This window comes from Eleutherodactylus coqui, chromosome 9, assembly GCF_035609145.1.
Source record: "Eleutherodactylus coqui strain aEleCoq1 chromosome 9, aEleCoq1.hap1, whole genome shotgun sequence".
Taxonomy (NCBI): Eukaryota; Metazoa; Chordata; class Amphibia; order Anura; family Eleutherodactylidae; genus Eleutherodactylus; species Eleutherodactylus coqui.
The window spans coordinates 163,035,785-163,061,820 of record NC_089845.1 but is presented as its reverse complement, the minus strand read 5'-3'; the positions used below and the strand labels follow the sequence as shown (position 1 = coordinate 163,061,820).

Below are 26,036 nucleotides of genomic sequence, written 5' to 3'. Positions count from 1 at the left end.
TACAGTGAGCAGTAGTCCTACTGGTGGTGGCCGCTGTACTAGAAGTATACAGTGAGCAGTAGTCCTAGTGGTGGTGGACGCTATACTAGAAGTATACAGTGAGCAGTAGTCCTAGTGGTGGTGGCCACTATACTAGAAGTATACAGTGAGCAGTAGTCCTAGTGGTGGTGGCCACTATACTAGAAGTATACAGAGAGCAGTAGTCCTAGTGGTGGTGGCCGCTGTACAAGAAGTATACAGTGAGCAGTAGTCCTAGTGGTGGTGGCCACTGTACAAGAAGTATACAGTCAGCAGTAGTCCCAGTGGTGGTGGCCGCTGTACTAGTAGTATACAGTGAGCAGTAGTTCTAGTGGTGGTGGCCGCTATACTAGAAGTATACAGTGAGCAGTAGTCCTAGTGGTGGTGGCCGCTATACTAGAAGTATACAGTGAGCAGTAGTCCTAGTGGTGGTGGCCGCTGTACTAGAAGTATACAGTGAGCAGTAGTCCTAGTGGAGGTGGCCGCTATACTAGAAGTATACAGTGAGCGGTAGTCCTAGTGGAGGTGGCCGCTATACTAGAAGTATACAGTGAGCAGTAGTCCTAGTGGAGGTGGCCGCTATACTAGAAGTATACAGTGAGCGGTAGTCCTAGTGGTGGTGGCCTCTATACTAGAAGTATACAGTGAGCGGTAGTCCTAGTGGAGGTGGCCGCTATACTAGAAGTATACAGTGAGCGGTAGTCCTAGTGGTGGTAGCCGCTATACTAGACGTATACAGTGAGCAGTAGTCCTAGTGGAGGTGGCCGCTATACTAGAAGTATACAGTGAGCAGTAGTCCTAGTGGTGGTGGCCGCTATACTAGAAGTATACAGTGAGCGGTAGTCCTAGTGGTGGTGGCCGCTATACTAGAAGTATACAGTGAGCGGTAGTCCTAGTGGTGGTGGCCGCTGTACTAGAAGTATACAGTGAGCGGTAGTCCTAGTGGTGGTGGCCGCTATACTAGAAGTATACAGTGAGCGGTAGTCCTAGTGGTGGTGGCAAACCTTAACTACAATATATTTCAATGCTGTAGATGGAGTTGTCACGATTCGGCAGTCATGTTAATAAATGCTACATCTTTATGTTATGTCCTCCCAACAACATTAGCTCTACAGTGTGCAGTAAGCTGGCCGTGTTCTCAGCGCTCTCATTCACAGTGCTGGTATCCAATCACAGGCAGCGCTGTAATCCTGGCTGATAAAACATCTGGGGGGTCCGTTACTGGAGGTTTTACATATTGCTCCTTTCATTGTTGCATTAGCTCTGATGAGACTTACTGGTGGTCCGGGCTGCCCTGCAGAGCCTTGGGGTCCGCGAGGTCCAGGTATTCCCTGTAAGAAGAAGGAACATCTGCTGCATAATAAACATTACACCAATAGCTCAGGAGAATGTCACGGCTCGCCCATGGCGAACAAGGATCGGGCTACCATCATGGCATTGGCTCTTCAGACTGGAGTATGCTCACTGTCGTTTCAGCATTGGGCATCGACACTTCTCTGCTGCTTCATAGACTGATTGGTTGGCTGGGAGGTGGACATCCCAGCCAGCCAATCAGCTTGTGTTTGTCTATTTTTATTCTGGCTCCTCCTCACTGAGGATGCCAGTTATACTCCTGGTCTGAAGGTGTGTCTGGTCCTGTCGTGTCTCAGTCTGGTGATTTACTTATTTATCTGGGGTGTTTGGACATCTTTTTCCCTGGACGCTTGTGGTTTATGGGTCATTGAGTGTCATCTTTCCTTGTCACTATTCCCTGTCACCATCTAGAGAAAGTCAGTGTCACACCAGATTCTTGACGTGGGGTCGTCCTCATCAGGGCGGGCGCTCTGCTGGTAGGTAGGGTTGATTATCCCATCATCCCTTTTATGTGTGTTTCCCTACTACTTTTGTGTCATCCATGTTTAGACTGTTTGTGTATAGTTTAATCTATTCAGGATGAAACCACTATGTCCGGGTTAGACCTAACACATAATAAATTGTAAACCTGCTGATGGGGCGTAGCCGGTGTCGGCATACATGGATTATCATCTATACAGCATGCTTTATAATAATTCCACGGCCTCATCATGGTCATAAACGGTTAAAAGGCTTCCATAAGCTCATATAAAAACCCTAAAGAAGTTATCAACTCTGGACATCCCTTTATGTTAGAAGGAACCCCGACAATAGACGGATATCGGAGTATCCTACTGTTGGGAGCTTCATCGATCAGCTGCGATCTGTTAGTGAACGTGGCAGCAAGTGTGGAATTTCACTGCAGCACGACCACAGGCGAAGTGAGGCATTACACATTGGGTATTGTGGAGAGTGCCACGAGAGCAAAAGGAGTCTGATGGGCCATGCAATGCGCCCTGGGAATAAGCTATGCAAATAGAAAGATGGCTTGTCATGTTGTAAGGCCTGTTAAAGGGTCAGCCATTGATTTAGAGGGATTTAAAGGGACGCTGCCTTCCATAGGTGGTGATATGGAAGCATTTTTCCATCTTTCCACTTGCATATAGATCCCAATTAAATAAATGGATTGTTCAATGTACAAAACAGGGCGAACTTACTAATAATGTCTAAGAATTAGAAGGTACAAACTCAGACTAGAGAGTCTTAAAATGCGCCAATTTATCACAGCGACTCTGGTGGATGACAAATCGGGCAAATCTTTAGACCAATGTTTCCCAGGTTTTTTCAGATGACATCTTGCCCAAAAAATGTGATCATGCGGTGCGCCTGCAAAAAAAAAAAAAAAGCTACGTCCTTCTTCTACTCTGTGGCACCCCTAGGAGATATTTAGGGCACTCCAGGGTGCCCTTAGCGCCCTGATTGGGAATCCCTGCTTTAGACTATCCGGTTTCACTTTATACCACTTATTAGTTGGCTTACTTTACCCTAGATTTTGCACCTAAATTTTTGTGAAATTTGGCGTGATGATACAATGAGGCCGCGCTGCTTTCTGAAAAACTACACTTTTTTGAGATGCTGTGAAAAAAATGTCCAAAAGTGTCTAGGGGTACATTTAGATGTAGCGGAAATGGGGCAGAATCTCCGCAACAGTAAACTCTGCAGCAAATTCTCCAGCATTTCCGCATCTAGAACAGCGCCATAGCCCCCCCCCCCCCCCCCATCGTAGCTGATACAGAAGATACCGCGCTCCCCCCACCGCCTAATAAACACCATCAATATGTGGTGGAGAAGTAAGATACTTTTTTTACGCAATCTGCACCAGAAAACTGGCGATTTTTTAATAGTAAATGTGCCCCAATGTGCGGACGGGTCAGATCCTGCCCATCGAGGGGCACTGGGCCTATTTACACAGAATGTCATTCACACGCCAGTGTAAGTAAACACCGCGCCCGCCTACAATCCACAGAGGGATTAAAGATCACAAGCCTCTTAATACATTTGGTGGCGCCTCTGTGTGCAGGATGAAAGCGTAGGCGAGCCAGGAGCTGGAAAATGTTTTAGATAGGCTACATGCACACGGGCGGGCGCAATATGGTGCCAAGAAACCCGGCCTGAAATGGCGCTTATCAACGGACATTTTACCCACAGATGCGAGGCGCTCTTCATCCAAAACTGCCTCCCATCACTACTCTGGAATCGCGATCCTCCGGCGCTTCGCAGGTTCGGCAAGTGTTGCCCATTAATTTTTATAGAAAACACATCGCACTCGCACGTACATCCCACGGCATGCCATGTGTCTGACTGCCCCATTGAAAACAACGGGCGATGAGTTCGGAGGGATGCGAAAAAATACAACATGTAGCAATTTTTTTTTACCTTGTAGCATTGCTGTGGGGGAAACAATTGCTCGCGTGTATAACTGCATTCAAAAGAATGGCGCTCATATCCGCGGGCGCTTTGTGCGCTTATTAGGGCGAGCACCCACTGGCGTTTTTTTACCTGCGTTTTGCGTTTTGCGTTTTTCCTGCACAGGCATAGAGATAACATGTGTTCCTGTCCACTGGCGTTTTTTTTGCGTTGCGTTTGCGTTTTTAACATAGGAACTGTCAGTTGCATATGTGTCCTTATTTTTCTCAATGGAAATTAACGGGAAAGCCGCGAAAACGCTGCGTTTTTTTTCCCGCGGAAAACGCAATCGCCAGTGGGTGCTCGCCCTTATAGTGACTCTGATGGGGATATGACCGTGAGAGTCCCAACGCCTGGCCCCGCCCACTTACTGAGAAATAGCAGGGGCAATGTATGCGCCCACAAACCTGCGCCTGTGCCAAAACTGTGAATCTAGAGAATTCTGGCGCCCAGTTCATAAGGCACAGCCCCGATGTGCGTCGGCCATCTTTACTCTGGTTGTGAATGAAGAGAATTCATGGAAGGAGAAAATGATAATTTGTGCAAAATAACAATAAAATGGAATAAAGAATGGAATGAAAGGTATGAGGAGTGCGAGGCGCGTCTCACCTGCTCGCCCTTAAGACCTTCCTGCTGGACCTACAATACAAAGAAGCCCCGTTTTACGTAAATCTGCTCCCCGTTATTAGACATTTCTTCTTGCTTTGTATAACAGAATATTCTACATGACAATACAAGAATTTATGGTTCCTTACAACATTGCCAGGTAATCCCGGGGATCCCGCTTCACCCTTCTCACCCTGCAAAGAAGGAAGAAGTATCGAGGTCACATTTGGGTTATTCTTACACAACATTCACCCCTAAGATCAACAAAAAGAATGACAAGCATTTTAGGAATAAATAAAAAAAATAATGCCATGTTCTACTTTCCTTAAACCCCTGAATTATACCCCTGCCTGCTGATGCCCCTGCCACCCTGTATTAATAGGGTAATGTACAGATTAGCCATTCAGTAAAAGGGTTTTCCAGGTCTACGATACTGATGACTTGTACTTAGCACTGGTCACTGCATACCAGGCACAGCGCCATGCATTATATAGTGGTGGTGCCAGGTATTGCAGCCCAGTCTAATTCACTTGAATGCGACTAAACTGCAGAATGGCCATAAAACCGATTACACCACAACCATTTCGACCAGCTGATCGGCAGCGGCACCAACAGTCGGACACTCACCAATCTTATATTGATGACTTATTTTGTATATAATACTGAGGTTGTTTGATTCTGTAATTTTAAAATGGGTTTGGTTCTAATACTGTATTTGTGTTATGAGCTTGGTCCTGGTACTGTATATATTACTGAGGTTGTTTCAAGCTGTAATTTTGAAATGTGGTTGGTTCTGGTGCTGTATTTATGTTATGAGCTTGATTCTGGTACTGTATTTATGCACTGATCTGTTCTGAAGTGGGGATGCTGCCAACTTGCTGCTTTCTGCACAAGCAGAATAGAAGAAAGTACATTGGGTTATGGGCGCCACAGGGGTACAACAACTTGCTTTATCGTATCGAGGATATACAGGCTCTGGGCTCAGAAAAGTCTATATTTGCCTCTGGCCCCACCCTTCAATATTTTTTACCTCCAATGTACAAAACTGATGTGGTTGTGATGCCAGACATCTCCCTAAGGCTGCCTTTACAATGGCGTGAAAATCGTGCAACATTTGTGTTTTGCAAGACACCCAAATCTCGCACAAATATGATTCTCATTCCTTTGAATGGGTTCATTCCCATTAGTGATGTTTTCCTGCATGCATTGTGATGTTATGTGGGAATCATATTGCATCATGTTCCTACTATGCTAAAGCACTCCTGTCTCCCCTGTCCTCCTGCACACAGGACCTCCGACACATCCAATACATCTTTGGAATCGTGTCACCCCTAGGCATCCTGTTGTCCTATCCAGCCGAACTGACGAAGGGGTTCACCCCGAAACGCGTATTCTATTGCTGGTTTTTAATTTGTGAAAAAATATAAAAGTGCTTTCACCATCACACATTGGACTTTGATCTACATCTTCCAGTAGCTTAGAGTGTTGCGCCTCCATACCAGTTTTTTTCACATCCTTTTCGCTACACTCACGCCCACACTGGTGGAGCGTCATCTGGTTGGCAGCACCTCCACCATTCAAAATACTCAATCATTGGAAACACTTTGTACTCCATGAATATTCCACCACCCTCACTGGGTCTGGCTCCACCCCCCTCACTGGGTCTGGCTCCACCCCCCTCACTGGGTCTGGCTCCACCCCCCTCACTGGGTCTGGCTCCACCCCCCTCACTGGGTCTGGCTCCACCCTCCTTTTTCATTTCTTTTACCCACCCTCATTGTAGAAGGGTTGGCCCTTTCTCCTATGATCCAGCTTCATAATGATGGAAGCACTTCCTGCACTTTTCTTGTTTGCAGCCAGAACCCCTAGTAACTACATGTCCCATGATGCCTTGCCCAGGCATCACATAAGGAGGAGCTATAGTTTTAAAAATCATGCTAACTGTGAAGTGGCTGGTCGAAATATATAGGAGAAAGCCCAGGAGAGGCTGCAGACCGTGACCTGTGCAGCAGCATGCAGCGTGTCGTGGGCGGTGTAAAAACTGCAGCAAGGAAGAGCAGGAATGGTTGGCTGGTAATATTCTTACGTCATCTACAGGAAACAAGGTGGCAGAATACAGGAGAGAGATTTGTGCTTGTCACCCTGCACCGACGTAGGCTGAGTTCACACAGGGCGGATTTACCGCAGCACTTCCGCCTGCGGCCGCTGATGTGGACGAGATTTCTCAGAAATCTCATCCACGCCGTACGGCGGATTTGTCGCAGCAAAGCCGACAGCAGCCAGCGTTGTGGTGTAGATTTGTCGGTCGCAGCATGTCTATTCCTTTTTTTCCCCACTGCGGCCGCGCTTTCCTCTATGGGAGCACCGGCTGCAACGGAAAAGTGTATGGAAAAGCCGCTTCAAAACCCGCGGCTAATTGCCGCGGGTTTTTTCAGCAGCGCTTACCCTGTAGAAATCTCACGTTTTTTTGCTTTTGTTTTTTACAATGTTATCCGCCTACTCCTGTGGAGATAACAGTGTGAGATACAGGTCTATTGAGAGACACTTTATCTCTCAGTGTCTGAATGATTGATTTTAAGTTTACTTTAAAATCATTGTTCAAATGAAAAGTGCGCGATGCCTGCGTTTACATGTAACGATTATCGCTCATTTTCGGTCGTTTGAACAGATTTTGAGCGGTAATCATTATATGTAAATGAGCCTTTAGCCATGTATTTGCATAAAGTGTTAATGGTCATTGACACTTTATCATCTTCATTTGCATGTAAAAGGACCTTTAGTTGTTTGCAGAGTCCACCATGTAAAAACACACACCCAGCTATGTAAACAGCTGCTGACACATTCCATTGTTCTCCTCCTGGCTGTCTGCAGATTGCATGGTTCTCCTCGCGGCTAGTGTAAACATGTTGCAGGTAGAACATCCTGCAGTCTTTTGGAAGATGAGTGAAATGCATGTATTTGCTCATCTTTCAGCGGCTGAACGATGGATTTTATGTAAAGTAAAATTCATTGTTCAAATGAAAAGTGCGCGATGCCCGCGTTTACATGTAACGATTATCGCTCATTTTCGGCCCTTTGGACGAATTTTGAGCGATAATCAGAGCATGTAAAAGGGCCTTTAGAGCTTTACTATGGAACGACTTGGCCACATTCTACCTGATATTGTATGATTATGAAATCTACATCTTGTTGCAAGTGATAATTCAATGATAAACTGTAAATCTTGCGACGTTTTTCTTTGAACACAACTAATGGTCTTTGAGTACATGGAAGTGGCACCGCCATGGGGTCCACACTCACCCTGTCTCCTTTCAGCCCCTTTAGACCTGGTAATCCAATGCTGCCTTTTACACCCTGCAATAAACCAGATAAACAAAGGTGAGCGATTGACGTTAGTTCATATAATTAGTAGTAAAAATTGCTGAAATTAATTAAGTAAAATATGAATGTTATAATAACAATCATTTATAAGTGAATGATGACAGCACTCACCTCTTTGCCTTCTGAACCTGGTTTTCCGGCAAACCCATCTATACCTCTGTCACCCTATAAGGAACAAGTAAAACAGGTTAGATAGAAAATAGGTAGGGGAAGGCTCTAATACGCAGAAGCGTGAGTCCTCAATGCAAAATCTATAAGAGCGTCTTGCACCCAGCTGCCATATGCCATTTATAATAATGGTGACTTCTTATGAGGCAGGGGGGCATTGTTCTCTCCACCCCCTTAGGCAGCAGAGCCATTTCTGTCCCTACACTATGGCTTAAATTGTAAAATGTTAAAGGGAACCAACCCCATCAGACCCCAATAACATCAGACCAGCTTGCAAAATTGACCACTAAGTTCCTCCACTCCAAAGTACCAATAAAGGGACTGTAAAACCGCTTACTATATAGGCCCCTCCTCTTCAGAGAGTTTGTCTGGCTACTTATTAAAAAAATGATAAGTGCTTTAAAGGGATTGTCCAAGTTAAGGAAACCCCTGTCACCGAGATCCCCATGCTTTAGAGTAAGACATCAGCAGTTATTCACCTCTCCCCGCTCCCTTGTCCTCCACTATTGGCTCCGGTCTCCCTCTGCATCACTTTGCAGGCTGAGACCATCTACAAACAAACTGCAGCAGCCACTGACAGAGCTCAGCGATCATGGCTGAGCGTTGTCATTGGCTGCTGCAGCAGGTTTATGGGACATCACAGCCGCCTGTAAACAGAGACAGCAGAGACCAGAGCCGGCGGTTGGAGATGAGTGAGGAGGGGAGAGGGATGAGTAAGCGCTGATTTGTTCTTTTAGCACATGAGGGAGCGGATAACAGCGGTCTGCTTAATGAGCCCTTTAATGTAATAAAAGTAACACATTATCGCTCCCAATCTGACACTTGCTGCGGTCCCTCACCGCTCTCTGTACTTGTTGATTCTCTGTACTTCTTGGCTCTCTGTACTTCTTGGTTCTCTGTACTTGTTGGCTCTCTGTACTTCTTGGCTCTCTGTACTTGTTGGTTCTCTGTACTTGTTGGCTCTCTGTACTTGTTGGCTCTCTGTACTTGTTGGCTCTCTGTACTTCTTGGCTCTCTGTACTTCTTGGCTCTCTGTACTTCTTGGGTTTTTGTACTTCTTGTTCTTGCTGACATGGATACGTGACATGCCCCAATCACTATCCATAGTGGTAACCTGCTGCAGCCACTGATTAGGCTGTGTCGACAAGCAAAAGGATGGCCAGTGATTGGCTGCAACTGTCACATGACCAGGAAGTACAGAAACCAGTGGTTGGACCTCGGGAAGCATCAGATTGGGTGTGGTAGGGGATCGGTAGGGTGAGTATTACTTCTTTCATTATTTTAAAGAGGTCGTGCCACAATTTAATTTTATCCCCTACTCATAGGATAGGTGCTAAAAGTCTGATCGGTGCAGGTCTTACCACTGATACTACCATCGGTCCCAAGAACGGTGGTCCTGTCTCCCCTCATCCTCACTACTGGCTCACTTAACCCTTTGTACTGAGGAAGAGGCTTAATGCAGCGGTGGTCGGACATGCACAGTGCTACTCCATGCATTTTCAGAGGAACTGCTAGAGACAGCCAATCACCTGTCCTTGCCTATCTCCATCAGCCCCAGTGCTGCGCATGCATGACCACCACCCAAGCCAAGCTTCACCCAACTGTTGGTAGGTGTGTAATGGGGTTATTTCTGTTCTTTTTTATATTTCTACTGCTAATATGTTATGATGTATGATGTCTCTTTAAACTAGGTCGGAGGCGGGAATCTCGAGAAACGAACCAGGAAGTCCAGCTGGCGCCATATTGATGGCGCAGTTGAGCACTAGATACTAGAATGCTTGCAAATAGAAAGTTGAGGTATGTTCAGAGGAGGCAGTGAGAGAGCGCAGTACCGAGCGCTACAGTAAGGGCTGACAACAGTAGAGAGTCGGGTCTGTTCAGAATCTTGGAGAGTAAGCAGCTGTTGTTCTCACCACTAACCGCCAATAAAGTTGTTACTGAACTGCTTCTGCTTGAATTAAAGTTAAGAAGTTAAACGCACAATGTGGAACTAGCGTGATTATCTGTCCGCCATGCTGAGGGTGGAGTAACAAGCTTGTGACAGGGTGTCCTGTCAAAACCTTCCACTGACGCAGCAACCATGGGTTCGTATGACATGTTACACGGCACCTGATAGAGTTGGGTAAGTCCCTCCATTCAGGCTCCCCATTGGCCTGTTCCAGCATTCGGAAAGGGCTGCGGGTGGCCCCGAACCTGCTTCAGGTGCAGCAAGACCGCAGTGATAAGAAATGGTGGACGAGGGTCCTCCAATCTCGTGATCAGTGGGGGTCTTAGCAGTGAGATGCCCTGTGATCAGACTAATCACCTGTCCTATGGATACGTGATAAAACACCATTGTGATGTAAACGCTGTAACCCCTTCCAGACCATTTGGAGATTTTTCATTTTTTGATTTTTTTTCATCCCCGCCTTCCAAGATCCAGGACTTTTTAATTTGCCCCTTGACCTGGCCGTCGGAGGGCTTGTGTCTCGCTGGATCCCTTGTATCCTTTTAACCCCTTGAGTGGCACGCCCGGAAATTTTCCGGGACGAGCTCCACTGCTCATAGCGACATAGCCCGGAAGATTTCCGGGCTATGTATCACTATGGGAGCTGCAGAGCACAATGCCACAAGCTGTGACAGTGTGCTCTGCCTGCACAGTCCCACAGAGAACAAAGCAAGGGCTTTGAAAAACCAGCAGAAGATATTGCCGATATGCCGGCAATCTCCTGCCTTGTTTACAGGTTGCCATAGAGACCATCGGCTTGTCAGAAGCAAGCCGATGGTCTCTGTGGCAGGGAGAGCTGGTGCTTGGCTGTCAGAGGACAGCTAGGTACCAGCTCTTACAGCAGAGATCAGAGAAAACCTCCGATCTCTGCTGTGTTAACCCTTTACATGCTGCAGTCTATGTGACTGCAGCATGTAAACGGCTGTCACCATCGGACCCCCGGAATGTGATCAGGGGTCCTGATGGGTCCCTGTGGAAGTCCCCTTAAGGGACAAAAAAAAAAATAAAAAAAAAAAAAAAAGTTAAAAAATTATAAAAAAAATAATAAAAACACTTGTCTCCCTTTACTTTGTAAAAAATCAAAAATACAATCACACATGTGGTATCCATGCGTCGTAATGACCCAGAGAAGGAAGTTAATACATTATTTAACCCCTTAATGACATGGCCCCTTTTTTTCTTTTTTCCCCATTTCTTTTTTTCCTCCCCCGTTTAAAAAATCACAACTTGTCCCGCAAAAAACAAGCCCTCATATGGCCATGTCAATGGAAAAATGAAAAAGTTATGGCTCTTGAGACGCAACTGCAAAACTAGTTAAAATTCAATGATTAGACCATTTTAAAAAACCTGCCCTGGTGGGCACGACAGGGTGGTAGGAAACCCGCCACTCAAGGGGTTAATGGAACCATTTAATGTAAAGAAAAATGTTTACAAAATTTTATGTGAATAGAGATTTTAAAAAGAAGCTTTTACAACGTTCAAAGTGCAGTAGAAATGACATCTGACCTTCGTTCTGCGGGTCAGGACCATCAGGGTGAGGCCAAATTTGTATCGTTTTTGAAATGTTTTTTCTATTTCTAAAAAGTAAGTAGAATTTTTTTTTCTCTGAAAAAAAAGTTGACCTCCGTCGCCGTGTTCTAAGGCCCGTAACTTTTTAACATTTTTGTAAATTGGGTTGTGCGAGGGCTTGCTACCATTTGGGGGAAAGTACATCTCTTTGACGACCTTTTATTTACATTTTTTGGGAGATGAGATACCAAAAAATAGCAATTCTAGCATTCCAATAAACATTGTGATATTTTAATAGTTTTGACTGCGATACAAATATGTGGGCTTTTTAAATTGTTTGGATTTGTAAGGGAAAAAGGATTTTTTTTGGACCTCTTTATAACAGTAAAAAAAAATTTTAATAAGTTTATTAAATCCTTTTTTTTTGCACCTTTATTTCGTTCTCACTGGGGACTCGAACTTGTGATTATTTGATTGCTTGTACTTTATACTGCAATACTTCAGAAGCATCTTCCTGAACTATCTGCATGATCCCATAAAACAGTGGACAAGAGTTTCTACATTTGTGGGTCTGGGGGCATTTGAGAGATTAGAAGTAAGGAAAGCTGTTGACCCACCTCAAACTGGAAGAACAGATAACTGGAGTAAGTCAAGTCGGAGTTAACCTACCCTTATCTCCAACAAAACCCCATCTCTGGGTGGCTTCCTTCCCACGAAAACAGAAGTAGGGCCTCAGGAGTGGATCTGATGGCCACAGCAGCCGGTAATTACAGGAAAGTTTGAAAAACTATTTTTCACAAGTCAGTATTCATCAAGAAGTAATCAAACTGTATCCATGTACCTATTATGTGGGGCACTACAGGGCACCGTTACTGTGTGTTCCACAAAGAAGGGCACTACAGCTGTGTTGGGGCGCAGAGGGGACTGAATGGGGCTAGAGGCGAGCTTTAATGTGGCACAATGATTGTCCTGTTTTTCATTCTTTGAAAGTTGTCATCTTTGGTGAACACACTAGATTGTGACAGCCATGGTGTAACCCAACACAGTGCCAACCACAGTATAGCCCAATACAGTGGCAGCAATAGAGTAATCCCCACATACAATGCCAGGTACAGTGTAACCCAACATAGTGCCAGCCACAGTAAACGCAACACAGTGCCAGCCATAGTGGGACCCCACATAGTGCCAACCACAGTGTAACCCAACACAGTGGCGGCAATAGTGTAACTCCTACATACAATGCCAGCTACAGTGTAATCCAACATAGTGCCAGCCACAGTAAACTCAACACAGTGCCAACCATAGTATAACCCAACAGAGTGCCGACCACATTGGAACTCACCATACAGTGTCAGCAAACAATGCAACCCCCAAATACAGTGCCAGCCACAGTGTAGCTCAGTAAGTACAGGGCCATCCACAGCAAAGCTCACCATACAGTGCCAGCCACAATGTAACCCCCACATACAGAGGCATACTCAGTGTAAACCCCCATATATAATGCCAACCACAGTATAATCTAGGATAGTGCCAACCATGGCCCCCATATGTCTTCAGGGGTCCCCTTACCAGAGTACCAACCAGCTCCCTCTCCGTCACACCCTGACTCCCTAGCTCATCCACCCTCTACCCCCTTAAAAATGTCGTCACGGTACTCTGTGTGATTTAGTCAAGGTGGAAAAAAATCAAATAAAAGATCACAAAGTTATTTTATTAGATAAGTGTTCATAGACTACAAACTACAAAGTGCGCTCCAGAGGCTTCTCCGAGCTCCAGAGAGCAAATTGATTTAGGATCTCTGAAAAAATAGGCAGTTTTTACCAATTCCTTTCTCTTGCCAGTAATGCCCATGGGTTCAGCCATTCATGTGATGTGGAGCTCCTCTGCCATGATCTTAACGTATTCAGTCTACTGAAGGACCTGCAGATGGTGCTGTGACCGGTCCGGTGCAGAAGAGCCGAAGAGCCAGACATTTACAGAGGTGACAGTTGTAAACGGCCCGCAGCCGCCACAACGGGTCCCGTCTCTCATCACAGACCGTCCCTCATTACAAGCCGTCCCTCATCACAGACCGTCCCTCGTTACAGGCCGTCCCTCGTCACAGGCCGTCCCTCATCACAGACCGTCCCTCATCACAGACCGTCCCTCATCACAGACCGTCCCTCATTACAGACCGTCCCTCGTTACAGGCCGTCCCTCGTCACAGACCGTCCCTCATTACAAGCCGTCCCTCATCACAGACCGTCCCTCGTTACAGGCCGTCCCTCGTCACAGACCGTCCCTAATCACAGACCGTCCCTCATTACAGACTGTCCCTCGTTACAGGCCGTCCCTCGTTACAGGCTGTCCCTCGTCACAGACCGTCCCTCCTCACAGGCCGTCCCTCCTGACAGGCCGTCCCCCATCACAGGCCGCCCCCCATCACAGGCCACCCCCCATCACAGGCCACCTCCCATCACAGGCCGTCCCCCATCACAGGCCGTCCCCCATCACAGGCCGTTCCCCCATCACAGGCCGTCCCTAATTACAGGCCGTCCCTCAGCACAGGCCATCCCCCATCACAGGCCGTCCCTCATCACAGGCCGTCCCTCATCACAGGTCGTCCCTCATTACAGACCGTCCCTCAGCACAGGCCGTCCCTCATCACAGGTCGTCCCTCATTACAGACCGTCCCTCAGCACAGGCCGTCCCCCATCACAGGCCGTCCCCCATCACAGGTCGTCCCTCATTACAGACCGTCCTTCATTACAGGCCGTTTTATACACAATCTTCACATTTAGAATCTCTGAATAAATCCTCAGATCTTCCTAGATCCTTTCTACTGGACCTCTTACACTACTTTTCACTTCTTCGTTTTCGCTATCCATAAAGTTCAAGACGGCCGAACAAGCTGCAGATTTTATCAACTGCGAAAATCTCGTTTTTATGTCACAAATTATTAACTCTAGAAGACTGTCTTTGTCCGTCTTTGTGCGTCTTTGTGCGTCTTTGTCCGTCTTTCTGCGTCTTTCTGCGTCTTTCTGCGTCTTTGTCCGTCCTCGTCCGTCTTTGTCCGTCTTTGTGCGTCTTTGTGCGTCTTTGTCCGTCTTTGTCCGTCCTCGCACGGAGAGCGCTCCACATTCAGTGTTATTCCGTTGTTTTGAATAACGTTTTCTTGTCAATACACGCCAATACTTTGTACCAAAAGATGTCCTCATCAAGCCCATGAATGAAGTGCAATATTTCTAAAGTCCTATTACGATGTTATGAGCGGTCGATGTTAACCCCTTATGGCTCATGGCTGTTTTGTGCCTGAAGGACCAGACACTTTTTAGGGATTTTAACCAATGTGGTGGTTTTACTGCCCTATTTTTTTCCTTCAGCTCCCAAAATTGGTTTTGCTGCATTTTTTTTCTCCATGACATATACGGCTATTTTTTAAATATTTTTTTTCACTGCCATTTTTTTTTGTTTTATTGGGGGTAAAAAGCTAAAAAAATGATTCAACATTTATAGTTTTTTTTTTATTTGTATATTTACATTAGAATAAACTATGGGAATGCGTTCCTCGTTTTGTTTCAGATGTTTTGATATATATGTATAGTTTGGGATTACAGGGCGCATGCGGCGAAGGTTTTGATTGGCATCGGCTTTGTTATGTATATATTTTTATTTTATCCTTTAATTATTTTTTACATGTTTTTGTAACTATTTTTTTTAACATCTATGACCCCATAAGGTCCTATAAGACATCTGCGGGTCATTCACATGTTTTTTTATTTTTATTTGACACTTTCCCACTGTAGCTAGGGCAGCGATAGGAGCCACATCCATAGGAGCTTCTGTTACAGGGGAAACATCCCCCTATAGTGGCATCAGTCACTAATAGAGCTGATCAGGGCCTTCTAGGACCCTTCAGCTCTGCTATGCCAGTGGATGCCGGCGGTCACGTGATCGCCGGGTCGCATAGTGGAAGTAACACTTCCACTTTTTAGTACATAGCGCTCATTGAGTGCTGTGTATTCGGGAAAGGAGAAGGCAGAGGCAGTTGGAAAACCGCTTCTCCCTTCTTCTCCTTCGGATTCTCAGCTGAGACTAACAACTGACACCCCGACCGGCTGCTGCTTGGTTGCAGAAGCAGAGACTTTCATACTATGCTGTATATTTACCACACTTGGTCCTTAAGGGGTTAAACTTGAAAACAGCCTTTTCAATACTTTAATGAGTCCCTTCGCTCCACCTTGTCTCTGATAGGCTGTGGGGCGCTTAAGGAATTAATTCCTCTCAGATTTACCATCGGGCATGGCTGCTGGAGGAGAATGACTACAAGCTCACTGTTTCCAAAGAAAGTCCTCACATCTGGATCCAATTTTGCAGCATTAACACCTACATGGCTTAAAGAATGTGCGCCGCAGGGTGATGATGTCAGCAGATCATTCTTCTGGAGAATTCGGCTCTGTACTCCATTTACCTGCCCCCCCCCCCTCCCATATTAGCACCTTTATCAGATCCCTGGGAGCCGCAGTCATCGGATGGAATATTAAAACTATCCAAAGTAGAAATAGTTTCATTGGTTATCGCCTCACCAGTTTTACTGCTCAAGTTCAGGAATTGTACAAATCTTTCATTCCCTCCAAACTTGGAATCGAAGTCTGACAGACACAACAACAAGACAGTCTGCGATACATCCGGTGTTGCATCCACTAGTAGATGGCTTCTTCCCTTTGTTCAGGATGATACCAAGACGGTTCTCCCCACACAATCCAATAAATTCCTTTTGAGAATCCCACAACCGATGTTGCCTTTCATATATGTTTCCTTCTAATTGTAGTTCTCGCACTTTTTCGAGGTCTTCCCGCAAAATCTCATCATTATTGGCTATTCGTTCCGAAATCCCTAGGACATTCCCATTGTGGACGACCCCAATATGAGAAGGCGGGTCCTCCAGATGACAAAAATAATGTTCCACCTAATATTCGCTGCCGTCCATTCTGTTGCCTCACATTGAATTCGATGCTGTAAGTCTTCGTCTAGGCCGAGTCCTTGTACAGAAAGCGGCAACAACTTCCAAGTCCCTCTGCACACAGCTGCTGTCATGGCGTCTCTTCCAGGCCTTCCGTTTAGGAGAAAACCCTTCTTGTGCCAAAATAGGACATCATCTAAATATAGGTAAACTGGCCTTTGTGGGTCCAACCGCCTTCCCCACTAGTCGATAGTCGGATAGAAGTAGATGCGTCAAACCCCGCGGCTCATTAACCATCTGCATGCCGCATCGGGGAAGGTCTTATTTCTGGTTTAAAATGTTTACAAAGTTCTTAAGGAAGTAATGCGAACCAGAATGGCTGCAACTAAACTTCTGAAGCAAGCTTGTATCCGCGGAGCAATCCCTATGTAGCGCTGCATCGCCTGTTCATCTTATACCGATGTCCACCATTACAACGTTACTGGAATGATTTCCTAAATACCAATACAAATACTGACAAATCAGTGGATGCCTCCACGGCGGCGCCGCAGTCGCTACTGGATTCCTGCTCTGCGTCATTTTCTCTGGCCCAATGCCCACAGACGGATATTCACTGTCAGACACCCGCCACGAATTCCGCAGCAATGTCCGCCCATAGACCTGCTATGTTAGAAGATTCTTCCTGCCCATGAGCGGAAATCAACTGCGACTGTCCGCTCACAGGGGAGAATCGCAGCATGCTTTATTCGGGGGAGAAGATCGCACGGATGGCTTCCACTGCGGCTAATGGAAGCCGTTCGTCCCGCAGCACTTCCGCAGCTCGTCGTTTTCTCTTTTGTGCACCAGATTTGTGTATATATCGGCCGGACGTGTTAATAGCCACAATATCAACGACTTTGGTTTAGCAATTAATGCAACAATCTGATCAGTTAACTCTTTTATACGATGGCTCTGGCTGGAAATTCCGGCAACCAAATACACAGAGGATGGAAGCCATTGTCGACGGGTCGTTCGCACTCGTATAGCGTATTTGGTGGCGGAATTTCCAGCACGCAAAAAGATGGGCACTGAGGTATCTGTTGGGCGTTTTATGCTGGCAAACACGGCCATCACACAAACATGTCAGCATGAAAACCGCCTGTGATGCCTCCACGGCCCCCTGGGGTGAGACATGTCAGGGACCCGGGGATGTGACTGTTATACTGACCGAGGCCCTGCCGGCAGTCGCTCCTCCTACAAATACGGCGACATCTTGCTTTAGTACAGTAATGTGAGAAGACGGCTGCCAGCGGGGACCTGCTGAGTGAAATCACATCCTTGTGTCCGTCGTGTCCCCAAAACACCTTGACTTAGGTTATTTTTTCTCCTGGTTAGTGTAAACCCCACATACAGTGCCAGCCACGGTGTAACCCAGTACAGTGCCAGCCACGGCGTAACCCAGTACAGTGCCAGCCACGGTGTAACCCAGTACAGTGCCAGCCACGGTGTAACCCAGTACAGTGCCAGCCACGGTGTAACCCAGTACAGTGCCAGCCACGGCGTAACCCAGTACAGTGCCAGCCACGGTGTAACCCAGTACAGTGTCAGCCACGGTGTAACCCAGTACAGTGCCAGCCACGGCGTAACCCAGTACAGTGCCAGCCACAGTATAACCCAGTACAGTGCCAGCCATGGTGTAACCCAGTACAGTGCCAGCCACGGTGTAACCCAGTACAGTGCCAGTCACAGTATAACCCAGTACAGTGTCAGCCACGGTGTAACCCAGTACAGTGCCAGCCACGGCGTAACCCAGTACAGTGCCAGCCACAGTATAACCCAGTACAGTGCCAGCCATGGTGTAACCCAGTACAGTGCCAGCCATGGTGTAACCCAGTACAGTGCCAGCCACAGTATAACTCGGTATAGTACCAACCAGAGTATAACCCAGTACAGTGCTAGCCATGGTTTAACCCAGTACAGTGCCAGCTACAGTGTAACCCAGTACAGTGCCAGCCACAGTATTACCCAGTACAGTGCCAGAAACAGTATAACCCAGTACAGTGCCAACCACAGTATAACCCAGTACAGTGCCAGCCACAGTGTAACCCAGTATAGTGCCAGCCACAGTATAACCCAGTACAGTGCCAGCCACGGCGTAACCCAGTACAGTGCCAGCCACAGTATAACCCAGTACATTGCCAGCCACGGTGTAACCCAGTACAGTGCCAGCCACAGTATAACTCAGTACAGTGCCAACCACAGTATAACCCAGTATAGTGCCAGCCACAGTATAACCCAGTACAGTGCCAGCCACAGTATAACCCAGTACAGTGCTAGCCACGGTGTAACCCAGTACAGTGCCAGTCACAGTATAACTCAGTACAGTGCCAGTGACAGTATAACTCAGTACAGTGCCAGCCATAGTGTAACCCAGTACAGTGCCAGCCATGGTGTAACCCAGTACAGTGCCTGCCACAGTATTACCCAGTACAGTGCCAGAAACAGTATAACCCAGTACAGTGCTAACCACAGTATAACCCAGTATAGTGCCAGCCATGGTGTAACCCAGTACAGTGCCAGCCACAGTATTACCCAGTACAGTGCCAGCCACAGTATTACCCAGTACAGTGCCAGAAACAGTATAACCCAGTACAGTGCTAACCACAGTATAACCCAGTATAGTGCCAGCCACGGTGTAACCCAGTATAGTGCCAACCACAGTATAACTCAGTACAGTGCCAGCCATAGTGTAACCCAGTACAGTGCCAGCCACAGTATTACCCAGTACAGTGCCAGCCACAGTATTACCCAGTACAGTGCCAGCCACGGTGTAGCCCAGTACAGTGCCAGCCACAGTATAACCCAGTACAGTGCTAACCACAGTATAACCCAGTATAGTGCCAGCCACTGTGTAACCCAGTATAGTGCTAGCACGGTGTAACCCAGTACAGTGCCAACCACAGTATAACCCAGTACAGTGCTAGCCACGGTGTAACCCATTACAGTGCCAGCCACAGTATAACCCAGTACAGTGCTAGCCACGGTGTAACCCAGTACAGTGCCAGCCATGGTGTAACCCAGTACAGTGCCCGCCACAGTATTACCCAATACAGTGCCAGCCACGGTGTAACCCAGTACAGTGCCAGCCACAGTATTACCCAGTACAGTGCCAGAAACAGTATAACCCAGTACAGTGCTAACCACAGTATAACACAGTACAGTGCCAGCCACGGCATAACCCAGTACAGTGCCAGCCACGGCGTAACCCAGTACAGTGCCAGCCACAGTATAACCCAGTACAGTGCCAGCCACGGTGTAACCCAGTACAGTGCCAACCACAGTATAACCCAGTACAGTGCCAGCCACGGTGTAACCCAGTACAGTGCCAACTACAGTATAACCCAGTACAGTGCCAGCCAAAATATAACCCAGTACAGTGCTAGCCACGGTGTAACCCAGTACAGTGCCAACCACAGTATAATCCAGTACAGTGCCAGCCACGGTGTAACCCAGTATAGTGCCAGTCACAGTGTAAACCCCACATACAGTGCCAGCCACAGTATAACCCAGTACAGTGCCAGCCACAGTTTAACTCAGTACAGTGCCAGCCACAGTATAACCCAGTACAGTGCCAACCACAGTATAACCCAGTACAGTGCCAGCCACGGTGTAACCCAGTATAGTGCCAGTCACAGTGTAAACCCCACATACAGTGCCAACCACTGTATAACCCAGTAAAGTGCCAGCCACAGTGTAACAGAACATAGTGCCAGCCACTGTAAAACTCAGTAGAGTGCCAGTCACAACGTAATCCCACATACAGTGCCAACCACAGTGTAAACCCCACATACAGTGCCAACCACAGTGTAAACCCCACATACAGTGCCAGCCACAACAGGCTAGCCTCAGTATTATAAAGAACAGCCAGTCCCATACCCCCCAGCTGCAGGTGTCGCCCCCTAGTGTCTTCTGTGGAAGGTTACAGCAACAGTCCTGCAGCCAGGAAGGAGTTAAATGACAAGTGATTTCTGTCTGCCAGGTAAAGTCACACAAAGTGACAAATGTAATATGTAGCGATGTCAGGGCTCCATTCTCATCGTATCAAAGGCAAAAACTAATTCCCGACCCCAGCGATGTGTGATAGCGCAATAAGGGGAGAGCGCGTTCTCCTGGGAGCGGCGCACAGATTCTCGCACTCGTCCTCCGAGGTGTCTTGCAGATCATTGGAACAGTGATTGAAGCTCGGCGACACCTTCCGACATCTGAATTACCGCGGCTCCCAGAACAGTGACGGCTGCCATTTCTTCTGTTACTTCTGGAATGAGTTTGTAGTCATTTACTGAGCGGATCAGCGTTCTCGGAAGATTAAGACGCGAGGGGTTAACGACTTCTGGAGGTCTCCGAAGGAAACTAATTCTATTATTGCATTTTAAATAAAGGAAAAGACGAAAACACAAAGTGCGACTAATTCGGCGCCGAAGTTCTGCTAATTCCGGGCTAGCGGCGGGTTCATGGCCCTACATAGATGTAGCAGAGCTGAACGTCTCTTGCTGCAACGCTCTGCGTTAGGGCTTACTTGGGAGGGTTCGGGTTTAGACTGTGTAAATATGCTGCACATTGCACCACTCGAGATCGCATTTGCCTGCATTTTTTGTCCACTCTTGTGGGTTCTTGTTCAGCCCATTGATTTGCAGAGCAAATAGGCAGTGAATACGGTGTATCTGCGCCGGCCCATTTGCTTCAGGCCTCATGCGATACGTAATGCGCACCAAAATAGGACACATATTTTTTCACACGATCAACCATTATCTAAGCACTAAATGGCATTATTTTGTTGTTTTGCATTGCATGGCGGTATTATTTTATTACCATATGGCGGTATTATTTAGCACTGCATGACTATTATTTAGGCATAAAATGGCAGCATTGTGCGGGCGCCATATTATCTGTGGGGGCCACATTACTTAGTATAGTATAGCAGTATTATTTAGCATTTTAATACAGTATCATCTAGAATTATATTACGGTATTTTTAGGGCCTGAGTAGCAGTATTGTGTTTGCAGTGTATTATTTTGCGTTGCACAGTGGTATTACTTAGTTATTTAGAATTGTATGATGGTATTATTTGGGCACTGAATGGCGGTATTGTGTGTGCATTGGATAATTTAGCATAGTATGGCAGTATTGTTTTGCATTGAATGGTGGTATTACTTAGTTACTTATTGCATTGGGAACCAAGATATGATAGAGTAGAAGCAGCAGCCAAGGAGGTAATTGCAAAGAAAAGACTTTAATCCACCCAAGTAAAAGCACAACGTTTCAACTACCAAAAATCTGTGATTTTTCAACCACAGATTGTTGGTGGTTGAAACGTTGTGCTTTTACTTGGGTGGATTAAAGTATTTTCTTTGCAATTACCTCCTTGGCTGCTGCTTCTACTCTATCATATCTTGGTCCATGTTAATCGAGGTCTCGGATCCAGACCTTTCTACAGAAGCGTGCATATTTTGCCGGCTTAGTTCCTCCCTCTGGCTGTTTTGAGGTACTGCGTGTGCTGTTGTCATCTTCTAGTTTGTTGCATTGTGAAATTATTTTGCAATGTATGGTGTTAATATTTAGGCACAGAATGGCAGTATTGTGTGGGCATTGTAATATTTAGCATTGTGAACCTTCTGCCATAAGTACATGGGCATCTGTGTTCTATATTGTGTATGTGTTTATAATTATTACGGCCGTGTTAAGATGTAACCACAGATAGGAATTTGTGATATCATAATAAACTACATTAAATGGCAAATTTTGCTACAGCTGTAGGGTACCATTTCTAAAGAGAATCTGTAATCCACATGATGTCACTTTTAGAACCGTATCCGTACAATTGTCTTATTAAAGTGTGCACGCATTACACACATTATAGCGGGTTTACTGACCATTTGGCCAGAATGCTTGATAGTCCTAGGAAAGTAAAGGTGTGGGCATTCACACCTACTGATTGGACCAGAGACAGTGCAATGCAGCACAGGAAGTAAGGGCAAGGAAGTGCAGGACAGTAAACTACTGGCTAGGCTTGTTACACGTCCTTCCCTGAAAGTAGATTGCAAGCAGCAGAGCAACAGAAAAATGGGGAAGACCACCTGAAAATGAGAACTTATAGACTTGAAACAGGGTGCAAACAGCAGAAAATGAGCGGGGAAGGAGAAAAGTTGTTGAAAACTCAGCTACGCTTTAACTATACTCTTCTGCACTTCTCCAGTAGTAAAGCAGCAAGATTTGGCCTGTGACTCAGCTCTGACTCTATTCATTCTGCACTGGAGGAGGCATTGATAATAGACAGGACACAGGTGCGTGCTGACAAAAAAAGTACTACCGCCAACCCAGGCGACACTCGGGGACCCGCTCCTCTGGCTGCTTCTTCACAAATCTGTTCTCAGAACAATCAGGTTTAGCTCCACAAAATTAAAGCAGCAAATGTTGGCTTTTGTCAAGAATCCCAGCTTCTATAGACTACAGTGAAGCCGCTTGTTACCTTCATGGAGGACAAGATACAAAGTAACGACTCTGACCAGCTGTAAAGTCCCATTGATCCACGGAGGATGATACAACAGAGTCGTTCCTGCTAATGCATATGCCGAAGACTGGATTGTTACACGGTTACTAAATCACCCTGATGTGATCTACTACATTGGGCAGCCTCTAACAAGGAGTATTCATACGTGAAGTTGTCACCTCATGGATACATTCGATCCTTCTCTGTATTAAACAGGTTTTGTAGCAACATTTGTTCTCTTCATTAGCAAATTAGTTCACAAAGTTCATATTCTTAAAGGGTAAACTGCTGCCGTTCTGAAGACCAAAGGAGTCCAACGCTACTAGGTGGGGGGGGGGGGGGGGTAATAAAGTGGCCATGCAGTGTGTATACTGTAGGCTGAAATTTCTTACAAGTGGCGTTACTTATAGAAATTAGAGCCGGGTCGTTTAACCTCTCCACAGTATATAATAAACCAAGCTGGATATGTAGAGAAAGGACATTACAGCTTTAGGTTAACAGAGCTCGTTCTACTTCAAACAGCTCCAGTTCTCTCAGTGCTCCCAACATACTTGAGGTCTAATATTACCTCTAAGGACAGAGCTCTGATGCAAAAAATGAAGACTTGTTAGATATCATAAGGGTAGGACACACCTGGTGTGACTGAATGATGGCACGTCCTCACATCAAGAGATGGGGACTTTCTCAATCAGCCTCCTCATCCCAAATGGACATCCGGACATAAGAGCACACTGGTCTTCTCCCAGAGATACAAATGGTATCGGTTCAGGATTCACAGTCTATGGAAGAAAATCTAAACCAGCCCTCAGGGGTGTAACCAGTCACATAAACAAGTAGAGGGCCAATTCTCACTTGTCCCCCCAAATCCAAGAGAGCTCTTCATTTATCCATTCAAATCTGGAGGTGGAGTGCTGGTCTAATGTTATATGTCTGGATCCAAATGGATAAATGAAAAGCTCTCTTGGATTTGGGCAGTTGAGTGAACTATGACCCCTCACAAAGTGAGAATTTACTCTTTTTGTTTTTGACTTCTAACCATTTATGTGATTGGTTACACCCCTGACCGCTGGTTTAGATTTTCTTCTTTAATATACCAAGGAACATATTTTTAAAGATGAGATTCAATGCCAAGCCAAGATTGGCTTTAAAAATGACACTAAAAGCCTGTCAGTAGCACTGACAGAACCTGCGCTACAGCCGTTTGAAGTAGGGTTGGGAATACTTAATTTATAGCTGTCATACCTGTGTGTTGTGTGCGCAGCACAGAGGAAAGCAGGCAGCAGAGAATGGGCTGTGGTTCTCCCGACTGTCCTGGAGAGGAGGGGTGAAATGGACTTTTCTTCATTGTTATCAATCCCTTTCCCTTATTAATCAGATAACCTATTTGCTCTCTGATTGTCACATGTGCAGGTCTTTTCTTTTTTCCAGAAACGGAGTTAAAAGATGAGCACTTGCTCATCTAATCCTTTCTCTATGCCATTTAATCCAACAGATGCCATAGTTATTGTTACCCGAAACATCTAAACATTTTCTACAGAAACACATTTTCTTTCAGTTTTTTTCCTCTCTTATCCCAAAACAGAAATGAAAGGTAATCAAACAGTCATTTGTACCTCGAAATGGTACCATTAAAAACTACAAGTCATCCTGCAAAAAACAAGCCTGTATACAGCTCTATCGGCAGCAAAATAAAGCTGCTTTGGTCCTAGAATGTGGCGACACAAAAAATGTTTGTTTTTTAAATAAAAAGTATTTATTGTGCAAAAGTGGTAAAACATAATAAAACCTGCAAACATCTGTAATGTGATCGTAATGACCTGTAGAACAGAGATAACACAATATTTATACCACATGGTGAACGCCACGGAAATAGAGCCCAGAATACAATGCTGTAACGGCCTTTATGTTCATTGTCTAGCAGCAGAACATTAATGACCCATATCCACTACAGATGCTCCAATACTTCCATTCCAGGATCCTGTTCGCGAGGACGTTTGTTCGTATGTCCGAACAAATGCTTGTATGGAGGGCATCGCGGGTGGATCCCACTCCATATAACGATGGGTGCCGGCTGTTCTCAGAATAGACAGCGGGATTTAAAGCGTTAACAGTTCCGGCTCTTCGGAACCGCTGCCGCCGGGTGTCTGCTCTACGTAACAGCTGGCACCCGACGTTCGGGGGTCCTGTACAGTGTCCTGCTATAACATACCTAGGCCCCAGGGCTGCGCATGGCTTGATAGGCGCTCTGCGTAGGCAGTCCTAGGGAAACCGCACAGCGTCCCGCGATCTGACCGGACAGGCTTGATAGAAGCCATAGCATTACATCATACTGTGCAGGACAGATCGTTCGCATCTTGTGAAGTTCGTAACTCGAACATTCGCAAGTCGAGGACTATCTGTACATTGTATGTCCCGGAATTAATTCCTAAAAAAACTAGAAATTGTTGCGCAAAACACAATGTGTCACCGTTATGGCCACTGGAATACAGAAGGGGGAACAATTTACTGGTTACGTCGCTAAGGGGTTAAAAATACACAAGCCGATGGAGTTCTGCACTGAACATATTTCCATGAAGCATAAATTAAAATTGTCATTTTCAGGAGGTTTCTTTTTCCATGTGATTGTTTGGGGGGTTAAGATCTGCAGTCCTTCTGTCCCGGTAGTATTGGGGGTCCCCCGCCCCTCCGCTGTCTTTCATTAGAGCCTACAGCAGGTCTGACTAATATTCGTATCGTTCGCTGTCTGTATATAATTGATAGCTCTTTCTTCTATTTTTCTCTCTGTTTGAAGTCAGTGATATCACGGATGTAGACATTTAGGAGATCCCTTTGATTTGCATTTGATGTTTCATTGAATTGAGTCATTTTTGCCACCCACTACAACTCTCCCTATCATCTGTGGATTAATCATCCTCCCTCTGCCAGTGCAGATTTAGCCCAGCTCTGCCGGAGCCCTGGGGCCGAGGGTACCGGGTGGGTGAAGACAGTCGACGCGGCTGGCAGGCACGTAGATAAAGTTCCAAGAACAGCTGGAAATAGGCCACTGTAGTTTTGGAAGCAAGTGTCGGAATACTGAAGGTCATGTGATCCGTTTCTTTGA

General features: G+C 46.1%; 1 protein-coding gene across 1 annotated transcript in view; it reads right to left on the bottom strand.

Moving 5' to 3' along the window:
* Positions 1 to 26,036, bottom strand: part of COL22A1 (collagen type XXII alpha 1 chain) — a 355,966-nt gene that overhangs the window by 170,401 nt on the left and 159,529 nt on the right. Inside the window, exons 18-22 of the mRNA XM_066578764.1 lie at positions 7,915 to 7,968; positions 7,723 to 7,776; positions 4,572 to 4,616; positions 4,426 to 4,455; positions 1,296 to 1,349 (exon numbers count right to left, since the gene is read on the bottom strand). Coding sequence (XP_066434861.1) covers positions 1,296 to 1,349; positions 4,426 to 4,455; positions 4,572 to 4,616; positions 7,723 to 7,776; positions 7,915 to 7,968 — 237 coding nt within the window. The remainder of the gene's footprint in view (positions 1 to 1,295; positions 1,350 to 4,425; positions 4,456 to 4,571; positions 4,617 to 7,722; positions 7,777 to 7,914; positions 7,969 to 26,036) is intronic.